The 20,553-nt window shown below is 37.1% G+C and overlaps 1 protein-coding gene across 1 annotated transcript; it reads right to left on the bottom strand.

The window, feature by feature from the left end:
- Window positions 1–812: 812 nt before the first annotated feature.
- On the bottom strand, window positions 813–20,120 carry LOC138814240 (vomeronasal type-2 receptor 116-like). The gene is made up of 8 exons (XM_070003252.1): window positions 19,873–20,120; window positions 17,686–17,855; window positions 17,387–17,531; window positions 7,716–8,004; window positions 6,031–6,837; window positions 4,732–4,959; window positions 3,550–3,673; window positions 813–1,735 (listed from the first exon to the last, which is right to left on the bottom strand). The coding sequence occupies exons 1-8, from the start codon at window positions 20,118–20,120 to the stop codon at window positions 813–815; spliced, it is 2,934 nt and encodes a 977-aa protein (XP_069859353.1).
- Window positions 20,121–20,553: the final 433 nt, after the last annotated feature.

Genomic DNA, 20,553 nt, shown 5'->3' with positions numbered 1-20,553 from the left:
GTCCAGACAATACAATTTGTTCCAATGGAGAAAGGCTAAGAGGAGTCAGTCTGAGAAAACATTTTGGGTCTCTGCCTTATGGACAAAGTTTTTGTGTAATTTGGAAGTAGGTGTATCACATGACTTTTAAGAAATAGTAAGCTGGGCACCAGTAGTGTATATCTATAATCCCAACTACTCAAGAGGCTAAGATTTCAGGATCACAGTTCAAAGCCTGCCTAGGCAGGAGAGGCCATGAGACACTTATCTCCAATTCACAACAATAAAACCAGAAGTGGCACAGGGGCTCAAGTGGTACAATGCTCAATTTGAACTGAAGAGCACAAGGACAGCAACCAGGCCCAGTTCAAAACCACAAACCAACAAAAAAAGATAGAAAGAAATGGTCAGTATGCAGGCTAAGTTCAAGTACCATGAGCAGCATACACACAAAAAACATTCTAGAACTTAATTAAAAGGAAAATTTAATGAAATTTATTAGAGAACTAAACAATACTGATACAAAGACAGGATATAGGATAACTAAAAATATACCAAAGTGACTGGAAAGAAAATAGAGGAGATTGACAGGTGTAAAAATATTGGGAATGATTAATGATTGGGATTCAGATCAGAGAGAAACTAAAACAAGCAGAATATAATTCAAAATTAGGCAGCTTTGGTTAAACTTTGTGACTATAATACTACTAGAGAAATCAGTGAAATCTACATACTTTTGAAGAAATTCTCACAATATAATATAATATGAAATGGGAAAGAGTGTGGATTTAGTTTGGACATTTTAAGCATTTGATCCAAACCTGAGTTTTATATTAAGAACGCTTCTTTCTCCCAGTGTGAATTTTGTCCTTTAAGCCATGCAGAGAATTTCTATCTGGTCTTATCAAGATGATATAGCACTTGGGGACAAAAATGCAGCACAGGAGCCCTGCACTGGAGGCCAAGATGGAGAAGACCTCCACAGCCACCATGACTTTCCCCTTGGCACTGTGGTAGACAGGAAGAAAGGTGAGCCACACACAGCAGAACATGAACATGCTAAAAGTCAGGAACTTGGCTTCATTGAAGGTGTCAGGCAGGTTCCTGGCCAGAAAAGCCACAGTGAAGCTGGCTAGGGCCAGGGAACCCAGGTATCCTAGGACACAGTAGAAGGCAGTGAGGGAGCCCTTGTTGCACAGGATGATAATGTGGCCATGTTCAGAGTGTGCATCTGTGTCCACAAAGGGAGGAGAAGTTCCCAGCCAGAGTCCACAGAGAGTCACCTGGATGAGGGTACAGATGGGAATGATGAAGTTAGGAGCCCGTGATACCAGCAGCCACCTCATCCTTCTCCCTGGAGAAGTGGCCCTGAAAGCCAGAACCACAGTTACAGTTTTGGCCAACACTGTGGAAACAGCCACAGTGAAGACAAGCCCGAATATGGTCTGCTGCAGGATGCAGGTGACTGTGTTGGGACAGCCAATAAAGAGCAAGGAACAGAGGAAACAGAACATGAGGGAGGTGAGCAGGATGTAACTGAGACACAGGTTGTTGGCTTTCACAATGGGAGTGTCTTGATACATCACAAAGACTCCTAGAATAACAGCAGTGAGGGTGGAGAAGCAGAGAGCCACACAGTCCAGGGCCATTCCCATGGGTTCTTCATGAGCCAGGAAACTTGCAGCTTTGGGGAGGCACTGGTTTCTCTCTGTGTTGGCATACTCATCATCTGGACACTTCATACACTGCTCCATATCTAGTAAGAAGGGGGAGTTACCATTTGTTTTCCTTCAGTACTTCCTTTGCCTCAATGTATATTGGTAATTCCCCTCTTAAAAGGAACTCTGACATGTTACTCCTTAGTAACATGACATATTACTAAGTAATATAAAAATGCCTGATACTGGTCTTAGCACCTTTTCTATATATACCATAACTTCATCCTTATGCTCACATTCTTTGTTTTTTCATTCTCATTTTTACTCGCTGACTCTTAGGTAGGAAAGAAACATGCTAATTGTACACTTCTAAAAGTTCATTTATTTATCCTAAAATCTAAGCATCATCTGTTCTAATAGTATTCTAAATCTGGGCCAAAATACCTGAAAGAAAGAGTAATGAATTCAGAAGACATTCTTTCTCTCAGACATACTTAAATACGTGTTGGAAATAGTCCATTTTACATAATTCAAATGAACTAAAAATAATTTCCAGACTTCTACATGCTGCTATTATATGTGCTCTCAGCACTGTGAGCATGACTCTGCTACTGCCATTCAAAATTGTGAATAATATAGCTTACATTGCTGTATGTGTTTGTTTGGAATTTTAAAAGGAGACCCGTGTTACATTCTTGAAATCATCACACTCTATTTGTGTCCTTTTCCACCTGGGAAGCAATGCTAACAGAGAATCAAGGCTCTCTCTTAGATTTAAAGTCATGCTGTGCAGAACACTTCTGTCTAATACTTAAACCAAACTCAGCTTTCTAAGCACTTGTTCTATAGCAAGAACTATTCTGCATAAGCCAATAAACATATGCGAGGTTTATGTGTTCTTTGTGTCATAAATATAATTTGGAAGATAAGGGAGAGTCTGTCTTTAATAGTTATGCATACTTAACCTCATTTAGGAAGCTAAATAGACTCTAGACATTCACTTAGGTCAAAAGAGTATATGCATAGGAGTGGCTGAAAAAGGCTCAGAGCTAGGTGTAAATGATGATAGGAAACAGTATTGTGGGCTGGTAAGGTGACCCAGTGGTAGAGTTCTTGTCTTGCATGTATGAGTCACTGAGTTTGATTCCTCAGCACCAGATAAGAAGAAAAATCCAGAAGTGGAAATATGGCTCAAATGGTGGAGCACTAGCCTTGAGCTGAAGAGCTGAGGGATAGCACCCAAGCCCAGAGTTCAAGCACCATGACCAACAGGAAAAAAAGGAAAGAAAACAATGTAGTATGAAATGAATTCCAAGAAAAGGAAACAAGACATGCTTTTTTTAGTTGCTGTTATTGCTCTATTTTTGTTTCTTTTCCTTTTGTCTTGTTATTTAGTTTGTATTTGGAAGGGTAGAGAGGCACAGAAAAGGTGAAACAAATACAAAAAGATAAATACATACAACAGTGGTACGTACTAGACACTATGTGGAAAATTAACTGAACATCTTGTAGGTGGGTGATGGGAGGGGAGAAAATGGCAGAGACAAGGGAAGGGGAGATATGGTTGAAAAAGAATTGTACTCTTTACCTTTTTCATGTAACTGTAATGCCTCTATAGAACAACTTGAAAACCACAATAAAAATATTTAAAAATCCATTATTGAGTAGCGCAGAAAGAGTTTTCTTTAGATAAATATGTGTAATATGTCATAGCAAAATCAATCCCATACATCATTTAAGGCCATGAGGTATATTATTTCAAAGAACAGTATCATCAATTGTTACAATTTAAGTACTGAAAAATGGAAGACTCGGGGTCTGTAATCCAAATACAAAACTTTTTCCATGGACTTCGATACATTGGGGAATAATACCATGAGACAGAGAATTTCTACTTTAGTCAGAGACTCACCTGTCCCATTAGAAATCTCATTTTCCACGCAAGATGTACAATCAAAGCAACAGACAGCCTTTCCCACCTGAGAGGATTTCCGGAATCCAGGACCACAACTCTCACTGCAAACAGAGTGAGGTGTCTGAGGAAAATCAAATATGTGTTGGTAACTATTCAGACTATTATCTGACATTGAAGAAAAATAGTTGTTCCTAAACATTTGACCATTAAGCATAATTATTGCATATACTTAAAGCCAATCAATTGATTAGATGCTATTTTAGATTTCCTGACACAATCCACAAAGGCTTTTGTGCTATAGCCTTCAACTTCACGCCATGCTACTACTGAGAATTGTGGAACGTTTAAGAGGTGGTTCCTGAGGGTAAGATATTTCTGGCCAACTGCAGGAACTACCTTGAATTCATAGCATTTTTTTTTGTTGGGCATGGGGCTTGAACTCTGGGCCTGGGCACTGTACCTCAGCTATTCAGCTCAAGGAGAACACTCTACCACTTTTGTCACATCACCACTCCCAGTTTGCTGGTGGTATATTAGAGATAAGAGTCTCATGGAATTTCCTGCCCAAGCTGACCTTGAACCGTGATCCTCAGATCTCAGCCCATTTAGTAGCTAGGATTACAGGCATCAGCAACCTGTGCCTGGCTCATAGAATAACTTTTATCCTACTGAATTATGAAATATGGAAATATGGACACAAGAAGTAAAATGCTTATTGAAAGTTTTAATAACATGCTAGACCCCAGGCAACTAGTATGTTCCTATTTGTTTTCCAGCTGATTTGAGTTCAGAATTTTCCTCTGGTACAGGCTCCTTACATGATTCCTCTCACCATGGATGCCTAAATAACAGGTCAACTAAGGGTGGATTGAAACATCCACTGAGGGTGCAAAATAAACTTTTCAACTTTATGAAATGGTTGCCTTTTCATGTATTTTGTTTTAATAGAAAAATATGATTATAACAGGTGACATACAGATTTCATGATAAATGAACATTTACCAATGTCCAAATAGTACATTTCTTTCCATCCAAGAGTCAGTGAATCAGACAATTTAAAGTTAAAACTAATTTAATGTAAAATACTGGATGATTAGTGAGCACAAGGGACATCATATGTATGGGTTCTTTTTTGCTTACTATATTGAATTCCAATCATTTGTGTTATCTTGAACCCACCTCGGTAGTTCCTATGTCCCACTCTATCATATCATTAGATATAGACAGTTGATGACCATGAGGAGCATATGGACAAAACTTCCCAATTTTCACTTTGAACTCAAGGCCTTCTGGAAAATTCCAAATATTCAAAATGTCATACTCTGCCTCTAATTTCCTTTCCTCGTCCAAAACCACTTGGTCTCCAGCAGGATTGTAAAACTGAATGTTCCTCAGAAAAGGGTGCAGCTACAAGAGATACATCATCTCATGGTGAAGAGAATTCATGAATTGAAACAGAATCCTGAATTCAACCAAACCCCTCATTCATTTAATCCTTACTTTATCATTCAAAATTAACATATATCACATTAAGTATCACCAAGGAGCATTTATAGTGAACTAAAAAAATCATGCTTCTGAATTCTGGTTACTACAAGGCATTTTTTCAATAGAAAACATCTCTACATATGATGAATAAGACAATTCTCAGTTGGCTACATGAGTTTTGCAGAACTGATAATTTTATCAATACCCCAGGAATTTTATAAGCTAAGTCGGTATAGAATAAACAAGGTCATTTGTTTTTATGTACATTTAATTAATAATTAATGTTTATTTTTGTTGCTCAGAGGGTTTGAAATCAGATATTAAGCACTGTCTCCCAGCATGTTCACTCAATTCTACTGCTCTACCACTTTGAGCCACAAAGGCACTCTCGTTTTCTGTAGTGAATTGGAGATAATAGTCTCAGAGACTTTCCCTCCTGGACTGTCTTCCAACAATGATACTCACATCTCAGCCTCCTGAGTAGCTAAGATTTGAGGAGTAACTCATTGACACTCAGTTCACTTAATTTCTTAATGAGTTAAACATGGAAATTGTCCATGATTCTTTTTTATCTGTATGTGTCATACAAAGACAGCATGTGAGTACAAGGCATCTCAATGATACCCCTTCATCATTCTTCTTCATCTTTTCCAATCCTTCCAAGTCTATTAAGTTACTTTCTGAGAAACAAAATCATTGGAATAAGAGGTACCTAAAGAACAGAGTATCCTTTGCTATTAAGCAGATTCTAGTGAAAAAATGGATTGTAAAAGCATTAGCAGTGAGTTTATTGAGGTCATTTGAGGAATTGATGGGAACATGACACGAGTTTCTGCTGGTATTTTCATTTAAAAACACATAAACAGAGGTTTGTAGTAACCTTATAAATACTTTTAAAAGTAGAATTTACTTGGGCTATTGGGATAAGATTTGAATGTATCAAAATTCACTTTGGTTTTCATGTATAGAATTGAAAAGAAAAGATGTTACCTGTGCAGGAGAAGGCACCCTCCATCTCCCATTACTCATTGTTGGCTCTTCTGTTTCAAGAAGAAGCATCTCATGGAGAGCCTGTGCCACAGCATACACAGCATTGTAGATATTGTAACTTTCTTCAGACATGGCCAAATCAAAAATTTGTCCAGGCAACCATTCCAAGGAGGCATCATGTGAACAGTTCTCCCACATTACACAGTCAGACTCAAAATGGGAGCAATTAAAAGAGAGAAACCACAACTTAGCAAGGTAAAAGTCTTCTGGGTATTTGGAAGGGTTGACTTCCCTGATAAAATTTGTGAATCCAGAAATATCTGCATGGTGATATGAAAAAATGAGAGGCACATGGAATGAGCCTAACATGAAATACTTCCTTCCAATGGATAAATCACACTGTGAATTCAAGAGCCAGACTTTGCTTGTTATTAAGAATTGTCCAAAAAATGCCATTAAGTCTAACAGGTATTCCTTACTCCCATAAATGATAAGTACATTTGCTGATGATTTATTAATCTGGTTCTGAATTGCCATGATATTAAGTACTTGTGTCACAGTACTGCCAGAGATCACATGCTCAAAGGCTACACAGATTCTGTTCTTGTCCATTGCTTCTCTCAGTTCTGAAAGGATCGATAAGCCATTCTCATCTTGTGAGATCAATAACCCTACCCAGTTCCAGCTGAAATGAATCAGTAAGAAGACCATGGCAATGGCTAGAGATGTGTCCTTTGGGGCCATCTGATAGAGAGAAGGAAACTTGCCATGGTCACTCAGGACAGGATCAAAAGCCCCAAAGGTAAGCTAAAGGGAAAGAAAAATGGAGGTTTACAAGTCAGAAATTTCCTATATATCACAATCTCAGTCTTGATTTACATTTAGCAACAGGTGGTATTGGATAGAAGAAAAGGTTTGATTTTTGAAGTTTATAAATTAAATTAAAATTTATTTTAAATCATTGTACAATGATTTTTCAATTGAGTATGTCAATTATGTATAGAATGCCTATTGATAATTATCCCATGATTTCCATTATTTTGCTTCATCTATTCCAACACTACTCGTTCCCTTGTTTCCTTGTTTCACTTGTTCATATATACTTGACTATTTTGACTATACTTGGCATTATTCCTCTTTTTTTCAAACCTGCTCCATTTTCCTTTTAGTATCATACCCCTCATACATTAAACCTTTAATTTCCTAGTGGTAATTGTCCAAAGTGCTTACATCATGGAAATCCACTTCTATGTATACCATAATTTAGCCAGTTTAATCATTTTTATGTGTTTCTGGCCACCTATAGGTTCTTATACTGATTATATATTTCATGTTCATATTTTAAATTCAACTTTCACAGATTACAGAAAATGTAGTCATTTTGTTTTTCTATGCTTAACTTTATTTACTCAATAACTTCACATTTTAGTCATTTCCCATTTCCTGATTGCTTTCTACAAAATTATTCAACAAGCCTTAAGCTCATGGTCATCCTATGGTTTTCTCTAACATTTTCCATTTTTTCTGAAACAGTGAGCGTCTGGATAACCCAGTATGTTGGAGTACTTAGCTTGGGATATTTTAAAATAACATATGCTTTTATATTATGACTTTTAATAACATTATCTTAAAACATCTGAAAATGGAAGCAAAGCAGACATCTTACACATCCCTCTCCCCTTCACCTGTGGAAATCTGTAGAGTTCCAGCAGTGTTCCAATCTGCACAGATGTCTTTCCTGATGTGCCTGCAAGTACTGCTACAAACTTACTTTCTCCTATGCAGTTGTAGTTAGGGATCTTTCTCGGCCCAGAAAGCCAAATAAAAGGATTCTCAAAGGCAGATGAAGCTCTGAAATCAGCATTATAGATATCAAATCCCAAAGTCATGTTGTATAAAAGATTGGAGTTTTTGTTGATTTCTTCAACAACAAAAGCCAAGGCCAGGACAAGCTGATAGTACTTGAAAACAAACCTGCACAGGAGACATAAGAAATTTATCAAAAATAATCCAAAACTTAACTTCAAATCAATGCAATCACAATGGTCAATTCAATTGTTGTTTCTCCACAAATTCAATACATTGAAAAACTACAACTTTTATGAGGTATTCATAGGAGGATGTCCATATCAAATCGCAAAGAGCTTGATTTTACTGACTTTCATTGGTAACCCACCAAAAAAAAAAGGATACCTTCAATTAAGCATGGAGTGGATCTTCATGAGACACCAAATATTCTTTTGTTTTAGTGTTGGGGTAACTAGCACCACATGTGTGAAAAATAAGTATTTGCTTTTTGAGCCACTCAGTTTAAGTTCCATGGTTATCTGAAAGACCATGCAATTTAGATACTGTCTCAATTTAAGATCAACTTTCAGATGCAGACAAGGGTCATTTAAGGAAGGCCCTGTGGCTTTCCTTGAAGCCGCAATGTATCAAACAACTCTTTCTGCACTAGCTACCAGAAAAAAATAGTTGAAGCCTCAAGAGAGATCTTAATTCTCAGGTATGTAAGAAAGCAAATGAGATGTTTTAAAAATGCAACAGAACGTGGTTTCCCATATTACTCTCTTCCAATACATTCAAAGAAACTCTTCATGAAGAGATGAGCCTCCAAATTGGGAGATGGCACAAGAATATACCTGAGGACCAATGGAGTAGGACTGAAGACACAAAATTGAACCCACAGACCTATAGCCACCTACTCTTTGACAAGAGAGCTAAAAATTGGAATGTATGAAAACAGCCTTTTCAGTAAATGGTGCTGGCAAAATTGGTTAAACACCTGTAGACAACTAGATCCTTATCTAACACCCTGCACCAGAATCAATACCAAATTGATCAAAAACTCCAAATAAAAACAGACACTTTGCAAACATTACAGGAAAGAATAGCAGAAATTCTAGGGCTCCTTAGCACAAGCCAAAATTTTCTTAATAAAGACCCAGAAACACAAGAAATCAAAGAAAAGTTTGACAAATGGGATATCATGAAACTGCAGAGCTTCTAAATGGCAAAGGACATAGCTAGCAAGATTAATAGAAAGCTCACAGACCAGGAGAAGATCTTAACTAGCCATACAACAGACAAGGGTCTCATATCTAAAATACACCTAGAACTCAAAGATTTAAATCACCCAACAACAAATCCTTAAAAAAACTGCCCAATAAATAAGTGGGCTAAAGACTTAAAAAGCAACTTCTCTGAAGAGGAAACAAGAATGGGCAATAGACACATAAAGAAATGCTCAATTTCTCTGGCCATAAAAGAAATGCAAATCAAGACATCATTGAGATTACACCTCACCCCATTTAGAATGGCTCTAATCAAGAAATCTAGTATATTATTTTGGTTGGTCATGGGTCTTGAACTCTGGGCCTGGGAGCTTTACCTGTTCTCTTCAGCTAATGGCGAGTGCTCTACTACTTCAGCCACAGCACCACTTCCAATCCTACTTTTGGGCATTTACCCCAATGATCACAAACAAGACCATACTAAAGCTACCATCACAACTATGTTTATTGCAGCATTATTTACCATAGCTAAGATATGGAACCAACCCAGATGCCCCTCAGTAGATGAATGGGTCAAGAAAATGTGGTATATATACACAATGTAATTCTATGCCTCCATCAGAAAGAATGACATTGCCCCCTTTGTTAGGAAATGGAAAGACTTGGAAAAAATTGTATTAAGTGAAGTAAGCCAGGCCCAAAGAAACAGAAGTCCCATGGTTTCTCTTGTTGGTTTTTTATTTTTATATTTTGGTCGGTCGTGGGGTTTGAACTCTGGGCTTGGGCGCTGTCCTTGTGCTCTTCAGCTCAAGGCAAGTGTTCTACCGTTTAAGTCACAGCACCACTTCCGGTTTTCGAGTGGTTTATTGCAGATAAGAGTCTCATGGACTTTCCTGTCAGGCTGCCTTTGAACTGCAATCCTCAGATCTCAAACTCCTGAGTAGCTAGGATTACAGGTGTGAGCCACCTGCACCCGACTTCCATGGTTTCCCCCGTTTGCAATAACTAATACACTTCTAATACAAGCAGAAAAGGTCAAAAGTTATTTACATATGGCCATATGAGATGATGTTAAGTGAAATGAACCCAAATACAGGGACACAACTGATTTTTTTCTTTCTTGCTATTGTTTTTAATGTACTTATAATGCACTATGTGATTCTTTTGTTTCTTTTGTATGTTCTTCCCTCATGGTATAATGCCTGTTTTCATTGTATTTGATTCCAGTGCCCTGTATCTTTTTTTTTGGGGGGGGGGGAGGGTTCGGTCTTGGGGCCTGAACTCTGGGCCTGGGCGCTGTCCTTCAGCTCTTCAGCTCAAGGCTAGCACTCTACCACTTGAACCAGAGCTCCACTTCCGGCTTTTTTCATTTTTGCTTATGTGGTGCTGAGGAATCAAACCCAGGGCCTCATGCATGCAAGGCAAGTGGTCTACCACTGAGCCACCTTGCCAGCCCCGGTGTCCTGTATCTTGTATATACATTTTTATATTTGGGGGACTGGAAGGGATATAACAAAATGCTACAATAAGGATACAGGTTAACCTATTGTAACAATGAGATGTACAAAACACTATGTTGAAAACAAACTTTACAATTTCAGGGCTGGGGGAGGAGGAGTTAGGGAACAGGGGAGAGAAGGGATGGTTGGGGAAAACAAAGGAGGAGGTAAAAATGCTCTAAAGGAAACGTTACTCATTATCCTACTCATGTAACTGTAACACCCTGTACAGTATTTTTACAATAAAAATATATGAAAAAATGCAACAATAAGTGGTTTCGCATATTATTCTTTTCCACTACATTCCAAGAAACTCCTCATGAAGAAATGAGCCTCCAAACTGGGGGATGAAAAAAGAGTTGTAACAAAATAAAGCCTTAGGCTGAAATCCCTGTTTCAATGCCAACATGGTGAAATTCAGTGCTGGGAAATGCTTTGATGATCACTACTTCCTTCAGAAGATATGTAGACTGAAAAAATGAAAAGGAAAGGACACAGGAAGTAGGAACATCAAATATCTACCCTTTCCAAAAACAAGTCCTGGCAGGAAAGACTGTAAGATGCTTCTCTCCAATTAACCTACAAGAAAACTGGAAGTGCAGTTGTGGCTTAAGTGATAAGAGCACTAACTTTGAGCAAAATAGATTAGAGAAAGCATGAAGATCCTGAGTTCAAACTCCAGTATTGCCAAAACTAATCATAATAACAATAACCCTTATGTGGAAGAGTAAGACAAAAGCAAAATTAAATGTGTGAAAGAAAGAAAGAATGTGTGAAAAGGTTATTAAAAATTGGCAACTGTGCCTCTAGGCACCAGAGTCTCACACTTATAATTCTATCCACTCAGAAACCTGAGATTTGAGAATCACAGTAGGGAAGCAAGCTGGGGGGCAGTAAAGCCAAGAAGAGACTCATCATCAGTTAAACACCAAAAATCCAGAGTGGAACTGATGCTCTTGTGGTAGAGTGCCAGCACTGAGTATAATCTTAGATACTCAGGAGGTTGAGATGTCAAAATCACACTTCAAAGCCAGCCATTACAGAGAAGTCCATAAGACTGATCTCCAAGTAACTAGCAAAACACTGGAAGTGGAGCTGTGGCTCATGTAGTAGTGATAGCCTTAACCAAATTGCTCAGCGACAGCACCGAGGCCTTGAGTTCCAGTCCTAAGACAGACAAATCAAACCAAGTTTAGGAAGATCAAGGTCAGTTGAACTGTCCACCATATCATCTTCAAGAAGCTGTCCTATGATCCTGTCCTATGTCCTGTCAAGTCCTCAAATGAAAAGGAAATCATAGTACATAAGTGTGCCCCTGTTTCCCTAACAGCTGACTTCTCAATAAAATCTACACAAATCAGGACAGAGGAGCAGGGGACCTTTACAGTGCTGCTGGTACTGATACAAAGTATCCACCAAATGTATGCATTTAGAAAAGATATCCTGTAGTAGTGAAGGAGAGATCAAGATGTTTTCTGTCAAGCAAAGTTAAGGAAATTTATCTCTATTAGATATCTTCTATAAGGAACAGGAAAGAAATTTTTTTCAATGCAAAAAATGACAAAGAAAAGAAGACAAGAATGTATAAAACTTTCTCATGAGTGATAATACAAACAATCTGACAATGTTCTAATACTGTATGTACACTGCCAAACCATACACATATTTCTTAGAAGAAAAGTATTATGAACTACATAACTACATTTCTAATATTCAACATAGGGCAATGTAAAACTGAACTTCCAATTTTTGAAATGTAGAGAAAATACAATTCAGTGAGAGTTTTTGTGTGAGTTCAGTTGTATGAAGAGACTTTCTTATGATATTCCTTTACATTCACTTAATAGACTTTGATCATAATCTGCCCTCAAGTTTTTGTTTTCATTTTCTCTTCTTTATTTATTTACTTCTCATCCTCATTATCACGTATAGTTGTCATTACAAAATAATTTGCTATAAAAAAACAAAAACAAACAAAATAATTTGCTATAATTAAATACATTTAAGCCCCCTATGAATCAAAAATGAAAACCTATAATGAAGAAATGAAAAGTAATATACTGAAAATAACCACAAGTAGTGGAGGCATTTGTTGACTCCTGAATGCTGTGAAAGGGAAAGATTGTAAAAGCAGCTTCAGTTAAATAATAGTATAATGAGAAATGATCTGTGAACAATTAGTGGGAATGGAAATACCTGAAATTATTTATCTAAAAGACATAACATAAGCCAGGTGCCATTGGCTCATGCCTGTAATGTTATCTACTCAAGAGGCTGAGATCTAAGGCTCAGTTTTTTTTTCTTAATGAAGTATTTATTGGTGGACCTGTATCTGACTGAGATCTAAATTTCAGTTATTGAACAAACAGATACTTATGTCATTGATCAAGCATCATCCAGGAATAATCTTCTTTTTTATTGTGAAAATACTGTACAGAGGGGTTACAATTATATGGGCAAGATAATGAGTACATTTCATATCAAACATTGTTGCCTCCTCCTTTGTTTCCCTTACCATGTCTTCCCATCTTCCCTCTATCCCTTTCCCCCTTTCCTCCCCACTCCAAAGTTGTAAAGTTCATTTTTCAACATAATGTCTTGTCTTGTACATCAATGGGTCCACCTGTATCCTTATTTAAACAATTTGTTTTTTCCCTTCCCCTCCACAAATTATACCAACATCAAATACAGTGATAATAAGGGTTATACAGTGGGGGAGGGACATACAAAGCAACAAAGAAAAATCTTATAAATATGTCAGAAACAATAGCAAGAAAGAAAACCCATTTGAGTCCTTATCTTGGGGTTCATTTTGCCTTACCACAGTTTGAAGCCAGCCCAGGCAGGAAAATCCAAGAGACTTATCTCCAGTTAATCACAAGAATACCAGAAGTGGCTCTCTGGCTCAAAGTAGTAGAACACTAGCCTTGAGAAGAAAAGCTCAGGAACAACACGCAGGCCACGAGGTCAAGACCCACAACTAACAAAAGCAAAAGACATAATGTGGCCTGATTGCAAAGATGAAAGTACAGACTCTAGATTGATCTCAAAAACCTCACTCCCTGCTTCCCCTTTTAGGGTACACATAGACTGCAAGGAAAGGGATGGAATAAGGCAGACCAAGCAAATAGAAGCCAGAAGAAAGCAGGAATATCTACAACACATCTTATCAAATGTATATTAATCAAAGCAATTAAATGTGACAAAGTTCATAATACAATGATGGAGGAGTGAACCAGAAAGATAACATAGCAATTATATTTATATTTACACACTGTTAAGCACTTCACTACATAAAGGAAATACTAGTAGATTTTGTGAGAGAGAGAGAGACAGTCACAATCATCAATACAAGAATAACTACAGATTATATAACAGCACTTTCAGCAATGGTGAAATCATCCAGACAAAATCAAGGAGGCATCAAGTTAAATATGAACCTAGATCAGATGAACCTCATATACACCTAAAGAACATTCCACTCAAATTCTTGTGACTGGTTGGCCATTCTCCAGGATAGATAAAAGAATAAGCCACTATACAAACATTAAAACTTCAAAAAATGTGTTGAGCACACACTCAGACACCCATGTCGGGAGGCTAGAAATTAATGAGATAAATGGGAAAATAGATACATGAAAGTTACACTACTTTAACCACCACTGGATGAAGAAAAGTCAACATATAAGCTGCTCTTTGGTACAAATTAAAATGGAAAATAACACTACCCAAATCCATGCATATGGCAAAACATGCATTAAAATGAAACATTAGAAATTGTAAGTAGTTGCAGAGTAGGGTTTCAATTCAATAACTCAGTGTATGAGTACTGCATCTTGACTGCTGCCACCCCATCCATTGATACATCTGTCTTTTCCAACCACATCCATTTCCTCAGTTTTGATGGTTCACAGGTGGACCCATTGCAACAATGAGATGTACAAAACGTTATGATGAAAAAAGAACTTTACAACTTTGGCGAGGAGGGGGATGGGAAGGGATAGTAAGAGAAACAAAGGAGGAGTCAACAATGCTTGATAAGAAATGTACTCATTATCTTGCTCATGTAATTGTAACCCCTCTGTACAGTATATTCACAATAAAAAAAAGGATGCACTTAACAACCATTGTACAAAGATCAGTACTACAGAACCACCATTGCATCTTAAGGAAGTAGAAAAACAAAAGACCAAACCCAGAATAAGTAGGAGTCAAAGTATTTAGTAGAAGTAAAAGAATCAAATGATATTTCCATAAGCCCAATAAGTCTAATCAAGACTAAAAATGTTCTTCAAAATCAAAAGGAACAAATCCTTACTTATACTATGAAATAAGTGAGGGAAGACTGAAGTCAATAGCTTTAGATACGGAAACAGAAACAGAAGATCAATATACTTTGAGAAAACTGTACGCCAATAAGTTTGATCAAGAAGAAATAATATGGAGACTCTTACATAGGTGAAATAGGAAGACACATGAATTAAAACAAGAAATTGTATGAAATTGAATTAAATCCTCAAATCAAAGAGCAGTGCAATCTGACTTTCCTACTGTATTGTTTCAAAAAATGTAAATATTACTTGAGACCCATTATTCTTACTTTATTTTGAAAATATTTTGAAGGAAGTCCTTAGAGCACATAACATGATACCAACAGTATCCTGATATCAAAGCAGAAGAGAAAACAAGGAATGAAAATTATATTCAATGACTATGATCAATATAGTGACAAATATCCTCATCAAAATACTGACTGCAACAAAACTGTGAAGACTATTCCTCATGAGCAAAGTTGAAGAGTGGGGACTATGTGGAATTATGTTGCTACTCTTAAGAAGAAACAATTACCAGAATCAAGAGGCAACCCATACAATGGGGGAAAATCTTCACTAGCTAGTCCACAAAAGATAAATATTCAGATTTGGTAAAGAAGTCAAAATTGAATAGCAAACAATGAAAGAACCCAATTTAAAATAAGCAAACAATTTGAACAGTAAACTCTTAGTGGAAGCAATACCACTTAAACTGATATAGGAATGCATGTTTGACATCTTAAAACATGATTAATATGCAAATACTATCCACACTAAAATGCCATCTCAACACAGTTACAAGGAAAATCATGAAGAAAAAAAAGTGTCGAGTGCTGGTGAGGACACAGAGGAAAGGGAAAACCTTACACTGTTGGTGTGAGTGCGACCTAGTGAAACCAACATGGATATCATTATGAGGTTCCTCAACATTCTGAAAACAGTCACATTACAACCCCATTCTGTCACATTCTTCTACATACATTTGGGATCATAGAAATTTAGTTGAAAACCATCCCAGGCAGAAGAATCTGGAAATCTCTATCTCCAGTTTACCAGCAAAAGCAGAACTAAGACATACCTCAGGGGGCAGGGAACCTGTTGAACAAACAAGCAAAGGGAGAGGGCAATACCCTGAGTTCAAGTCACAGTACGTAGATACATACACACACAGAAAAAAGGATGCAGATCTCCAAAAGGTGTGGATGACAGCCTTGAACTTCTTAACCATCAGCGAAAGGTAACTAGAACAACAGAAAGATATCATCTCACAAGGGCAGGAATAGCTAATATATGGTAGACTTAATTACTTAAGGGTCTGATGAGTAGTTAAGGAATGATACAGGGTGGCTCATTGCAAAAATGAGATATACAAGACACTATGTCAAAAAATGAACTTTACAATTAGGGGGGTAGTTGAGGAGGTGGACGAAAGGGATGGTAGGGGAAAAACAAAGGAAGAGGCAACAATGCTGTATAAGAAATGTACTCATTACCTTGCTCATGTAACTGTAACCCCTCTATACAGTATTTTCACAATAAAAAACTTGTTTAAAAGAGGAACTGTACATGCCTGCCCTCTAGTGACAGTAATGCGCATTGGTACACCCATTGTGGAAAATAGTGTGGTGCTTCATCCAATACAAATCAGAACTCCTACATGATTCAGTAATGTTAGTGGTGATTGTTTATCCAGTGTAATAAAATCAGTATGGCAAAGAGGCATCTGCATTCCTTATGTACTCTATATTATCATTGAAAAATCTGAGAAATAGAACCTAAATATCCATCAGCTGCTATATATATATATATATATACACACACATATTTATATATAATATTTATATACACACAATACATATACATACATATTAAATATTTATATACATATATGCATATATACACATATATGCATACATATTTATATTGTATATTATGTAATATAATATAATGTATATATACTATGTATATTATAAATAATGTAAGGTATAATGTACATATAATATATTTACATGTTATATAGGTGTGCATATATAACAAACTTTTCCTTGGTACTGCTGTTGTTTGAAATCAGTGCCTTCCAATTGCTATGCAGCAGCTCTACCATGCCAACAATCCACCCAGCCCTTTTGGAGCTTGTGTTATTTTGAAAGAGAACTTGAAATTATTTTTGAAATGATCTAAACAATCATCTTCCAAATTGCTACCACATTCTGCACAGAAACAAGAAAGACAATCCCATAACTCCTATCAAAATACAAAATTTACAATTTGCCAAAGTTATGCAGAGGGGAAAACTAGTGTGACACCTGCTTCCAATTATAGCAGAGATCCATAGTAACATAAAAAATGCAATTTCATAAAAACATATATCAATATAATAGGAGACCTAGAAATACTCTAAATCAACTACATTCTTCTGATTCTTAGAGTCGTTGTCCAATCCTACATTGCTGGAAGTTGACACCCATAGTAAAGGGTGGCACTGTGAAAACTGAGTATTCATATGACAAATGCTTAGGTTAGATCTTACCTTTCATAATCTCCAAAAGGATAAAAGTCAAATCTCATCACAATTTTTAATAGGAAACGAAGATTGGAAAATTGCTGCAGATAAAGTCGTAGTGGAAACTTTTCAAGATACAGGCACAGGAATACTTCCTGATAGGGCACAAATACTTGATAAAATAATAGTAAAAGTTACGTTCTGGATTGGTTATGGTGGTAGAATCATTTGTTTCATAAACAAGGCAAAGAATCCTATCCTCAGGACACTTTACAAATGTGATCATAAAATTGAAAAGTTTCAGCCAGCCAAGCATTGAGACTCACATCTGCAATTGTCACATATTAAAGCTAGTCTGGACAGAAAAGTACTGTGAGATTTATCTCTAATAAACCAGCGATAAGGTGAAAGTGCAGCTATGCCTCTTGTGGTAAAGCACCAACCTTGAGTAAACGTATCAAGTAAGGGGGAGAATCCTCTTGTCTGAACCAGAGTACTGGCACCAAAATAAAAAACTTTAAAGTTTGAAAGTTTCAGCACAACAAAAGAAACATTTAATGAAGTGAAGACACAAGCAAATAAATGGTTGTAAACCTTTGTTAGCTATTCATCTGTCAGGGCTTAATATCATAGTATAAAACAACAGTGAAATTTAACAGTGAAATTTAAACACCAGTACAACAAAGAATGCTACCATGAAACAGGCACAAGAAGTGAAAGACTTTTCAAATGAAAAAGTACAAATAGGATATCCATATGGGAAAAATATCGAACCATTATAGCAATCAGCACAATGCAAACCAAAGGTATTCTAAATTACCTTATAGTGTAAGCCAGAATGGCTATCTTCAAAACACACAAATTTTGGTGAAGATATGTAGAAATAAAAAATGAAGATACCTCTACTATTAACAATGGAGCTCATATTTGACACACCTATATCTATCTCTAGCTATCTCTCTAACATATCTATATCTATATCATATATAGCTATCTATATCTATCTATATCTAGCTATACCTCCAACATATCGTGCTCAGGTTTCTATACAGACGCATGTGTAAACATGGATGTCATTTTATACCAATTATCCAATTTATGGAATTACCCAGGATGTCCAACAACACATAATTGGATAGGATAAGTCTTTATATGAAGGTAAGTTTTCTTCAGCAAAAAAGAATGAATGGAGATCATTTGTTATGCAAAGTAAGCAAATATAAGTGCAAGTACCTTGTTCTGTCTCTTATGTGTAATCTAGGAGTAAAATACACTAAAAGAGAAAGAGGAAATTACACATATGGGAGAAGAAACGGCACGCTTGATGAAAGATAGTAAGTGGTTACAGCTGGGCTCCAGTGGCTCACAGCTGTAATCCTAGCTACTCAGGAGGCTGAGATCTGAGGATCACAGTTCAAAGCCAGCCTGGGCAGGAAGGTTCATGAGACTATTATCTCCAATAAAACACTAAAAACCCAGAAGTGGCATTGTGGCTCAAGCGGTAGAGTGCTCGCCTTGAGATGAAGAGCTGAAGGATAACGCCCAAGACCAGAGTTCAAGCCCCACAACTGACAAAAAAAAGAAAAGAAATGGTTACTAATAGTGTGGGTGACTACAATCAAAGTACATGAAGTGAAATACAGAAACACAGTAAGAAAAAAGGTAGTTACCTCAAGTCCTATATTGTAGTTAAAATTGAAAAATTTTGAAATAACACTTACTGGTGTGATATTGAGTTCATCTCTTGCTCCCAGTGACATCCAATTGCTCTGCTGAATTTATCTATATCAAATACTCCATAAATGAAACATAATGATCTTTAATTTGTAACACATATAAATTTTATAAACCAGATCGTAGGATAATGAGGCCAGACTTCTCTGATTTCCACTAGCAGCCCTTGCTAGTGGTAAGTAGCTGAGAAACATCTCTCAGCTGCAACCTTAACATTCAATGTGTCTGTATAAGTGCACTAACAAGGATACTCAAATATGATTTACAGTATCAAGGGAAGGAAAATCAGGTGAATGTGGAAAAGTAGAGGAACATAAGAAAGACAATATCTAGGATTGGCATGAAGGATTAGGACATTTACAAATCTATTCTAATTCAGTGAAAGAATTCCTGATCCTGTCATCTCTGCCTCTAAAAGTGGCCAGCCACTTCACAGTCTATCCTTGTCACAACAGCACTGGAAAAGAGGTGGGAACCATTGCTATAGACAATAACCTTCTGTTGCAATAGGATTCGAATAGCAATGCTGGAGTAAAGTGAAGAGCTCATGACCGTGGAAAGCAGAAGCTACATAGAAAGAAAATAGAGACCTCTCATCCACTTGAAGCATAGTAAACAACTAATAAAAGTGATATTTCTATTGCATCTCATCTCTTGATGAGAGGTTGGAGGAATGGGTTACAGAATGCATGGTAGTGAGTCCCCAGAGGTTCTTCAGGAATTCCCCATCCTGAGAACAAAAGAGCAAGTGGAACTGAAACTATGGAGGTATTACTTACACTTTGTTTGCTTCATCATGGGAAGCATCACTGTAACTCCGATCTGTTCCCATAGTGTAGAGAGGGAAGAACCCAGCAATCATCACATCTCCATCCATGTGTGCCCTGTGCTTCATACTAGAAAAGCAGGCAGTGCCTTCTAAGGAGGTGTCAAGGAGTGGAAGCTGGAGAAGAAGGAAGGTGAAAATCAAAGGGAACATCACTGAAGCATCTGCCAAGCTGGAATTCTGGATGCAAGTGAAGACCATGGGATCAGGTGGCGATATATGTCTTGTATTTGTGTCTATGTGTATATGTGCCTTTTTTTCTTGGTAGCTTCTGTCATTGCAACCTTCAGCATTTCCCGGTAGGAATATGGAAAACTCTCAGCCCTGTGGTTCTGCATCTGAGGCCCAGCATCCAAGACATAAACACAAGTTGGAAAACATGTTTTCCAGTTGTCCTCTCCACCTTAGGTGTTATGCTTTCATCCATGACCACAGAGAGTGAGACCCCTGGGATGAAGTTCTCTTGTTAGATTTGGTTGCAAGCCTGGATTAGCAAATGACTTGTATGAAATCTATTAGGGATTATGCAACTGGAAATCATCAATAGTTTTCATGTTAGATGAAAGGTTAGATGGTTGTCATGAGTTCGTGCCAAGGAGATGTCAACCCAACTCTTTAGGGCACCACACTCAGA

This window comes from Dipodomys merriami, unplaced genomic scaffold (genome assembly GCF_024711535.1).
Source record: "Dipodomys merriami isolate MVZ:Mamm:240054 unplaced genomic scaffold, mDipMer1.0.p SCAF_6, whole genome shotgun sequence".
NCBI lineage: Eukaryota > Metazoa > Chordata > Mammalia > Rodentia > Heteromyidae > Dipodomys > Dipodomys merriami.
The sequence above is the reverse complement of the archived record's forward strand: the minus strand, read 5'-3'. Positions and strand labels throughout refer to the sequence as shown.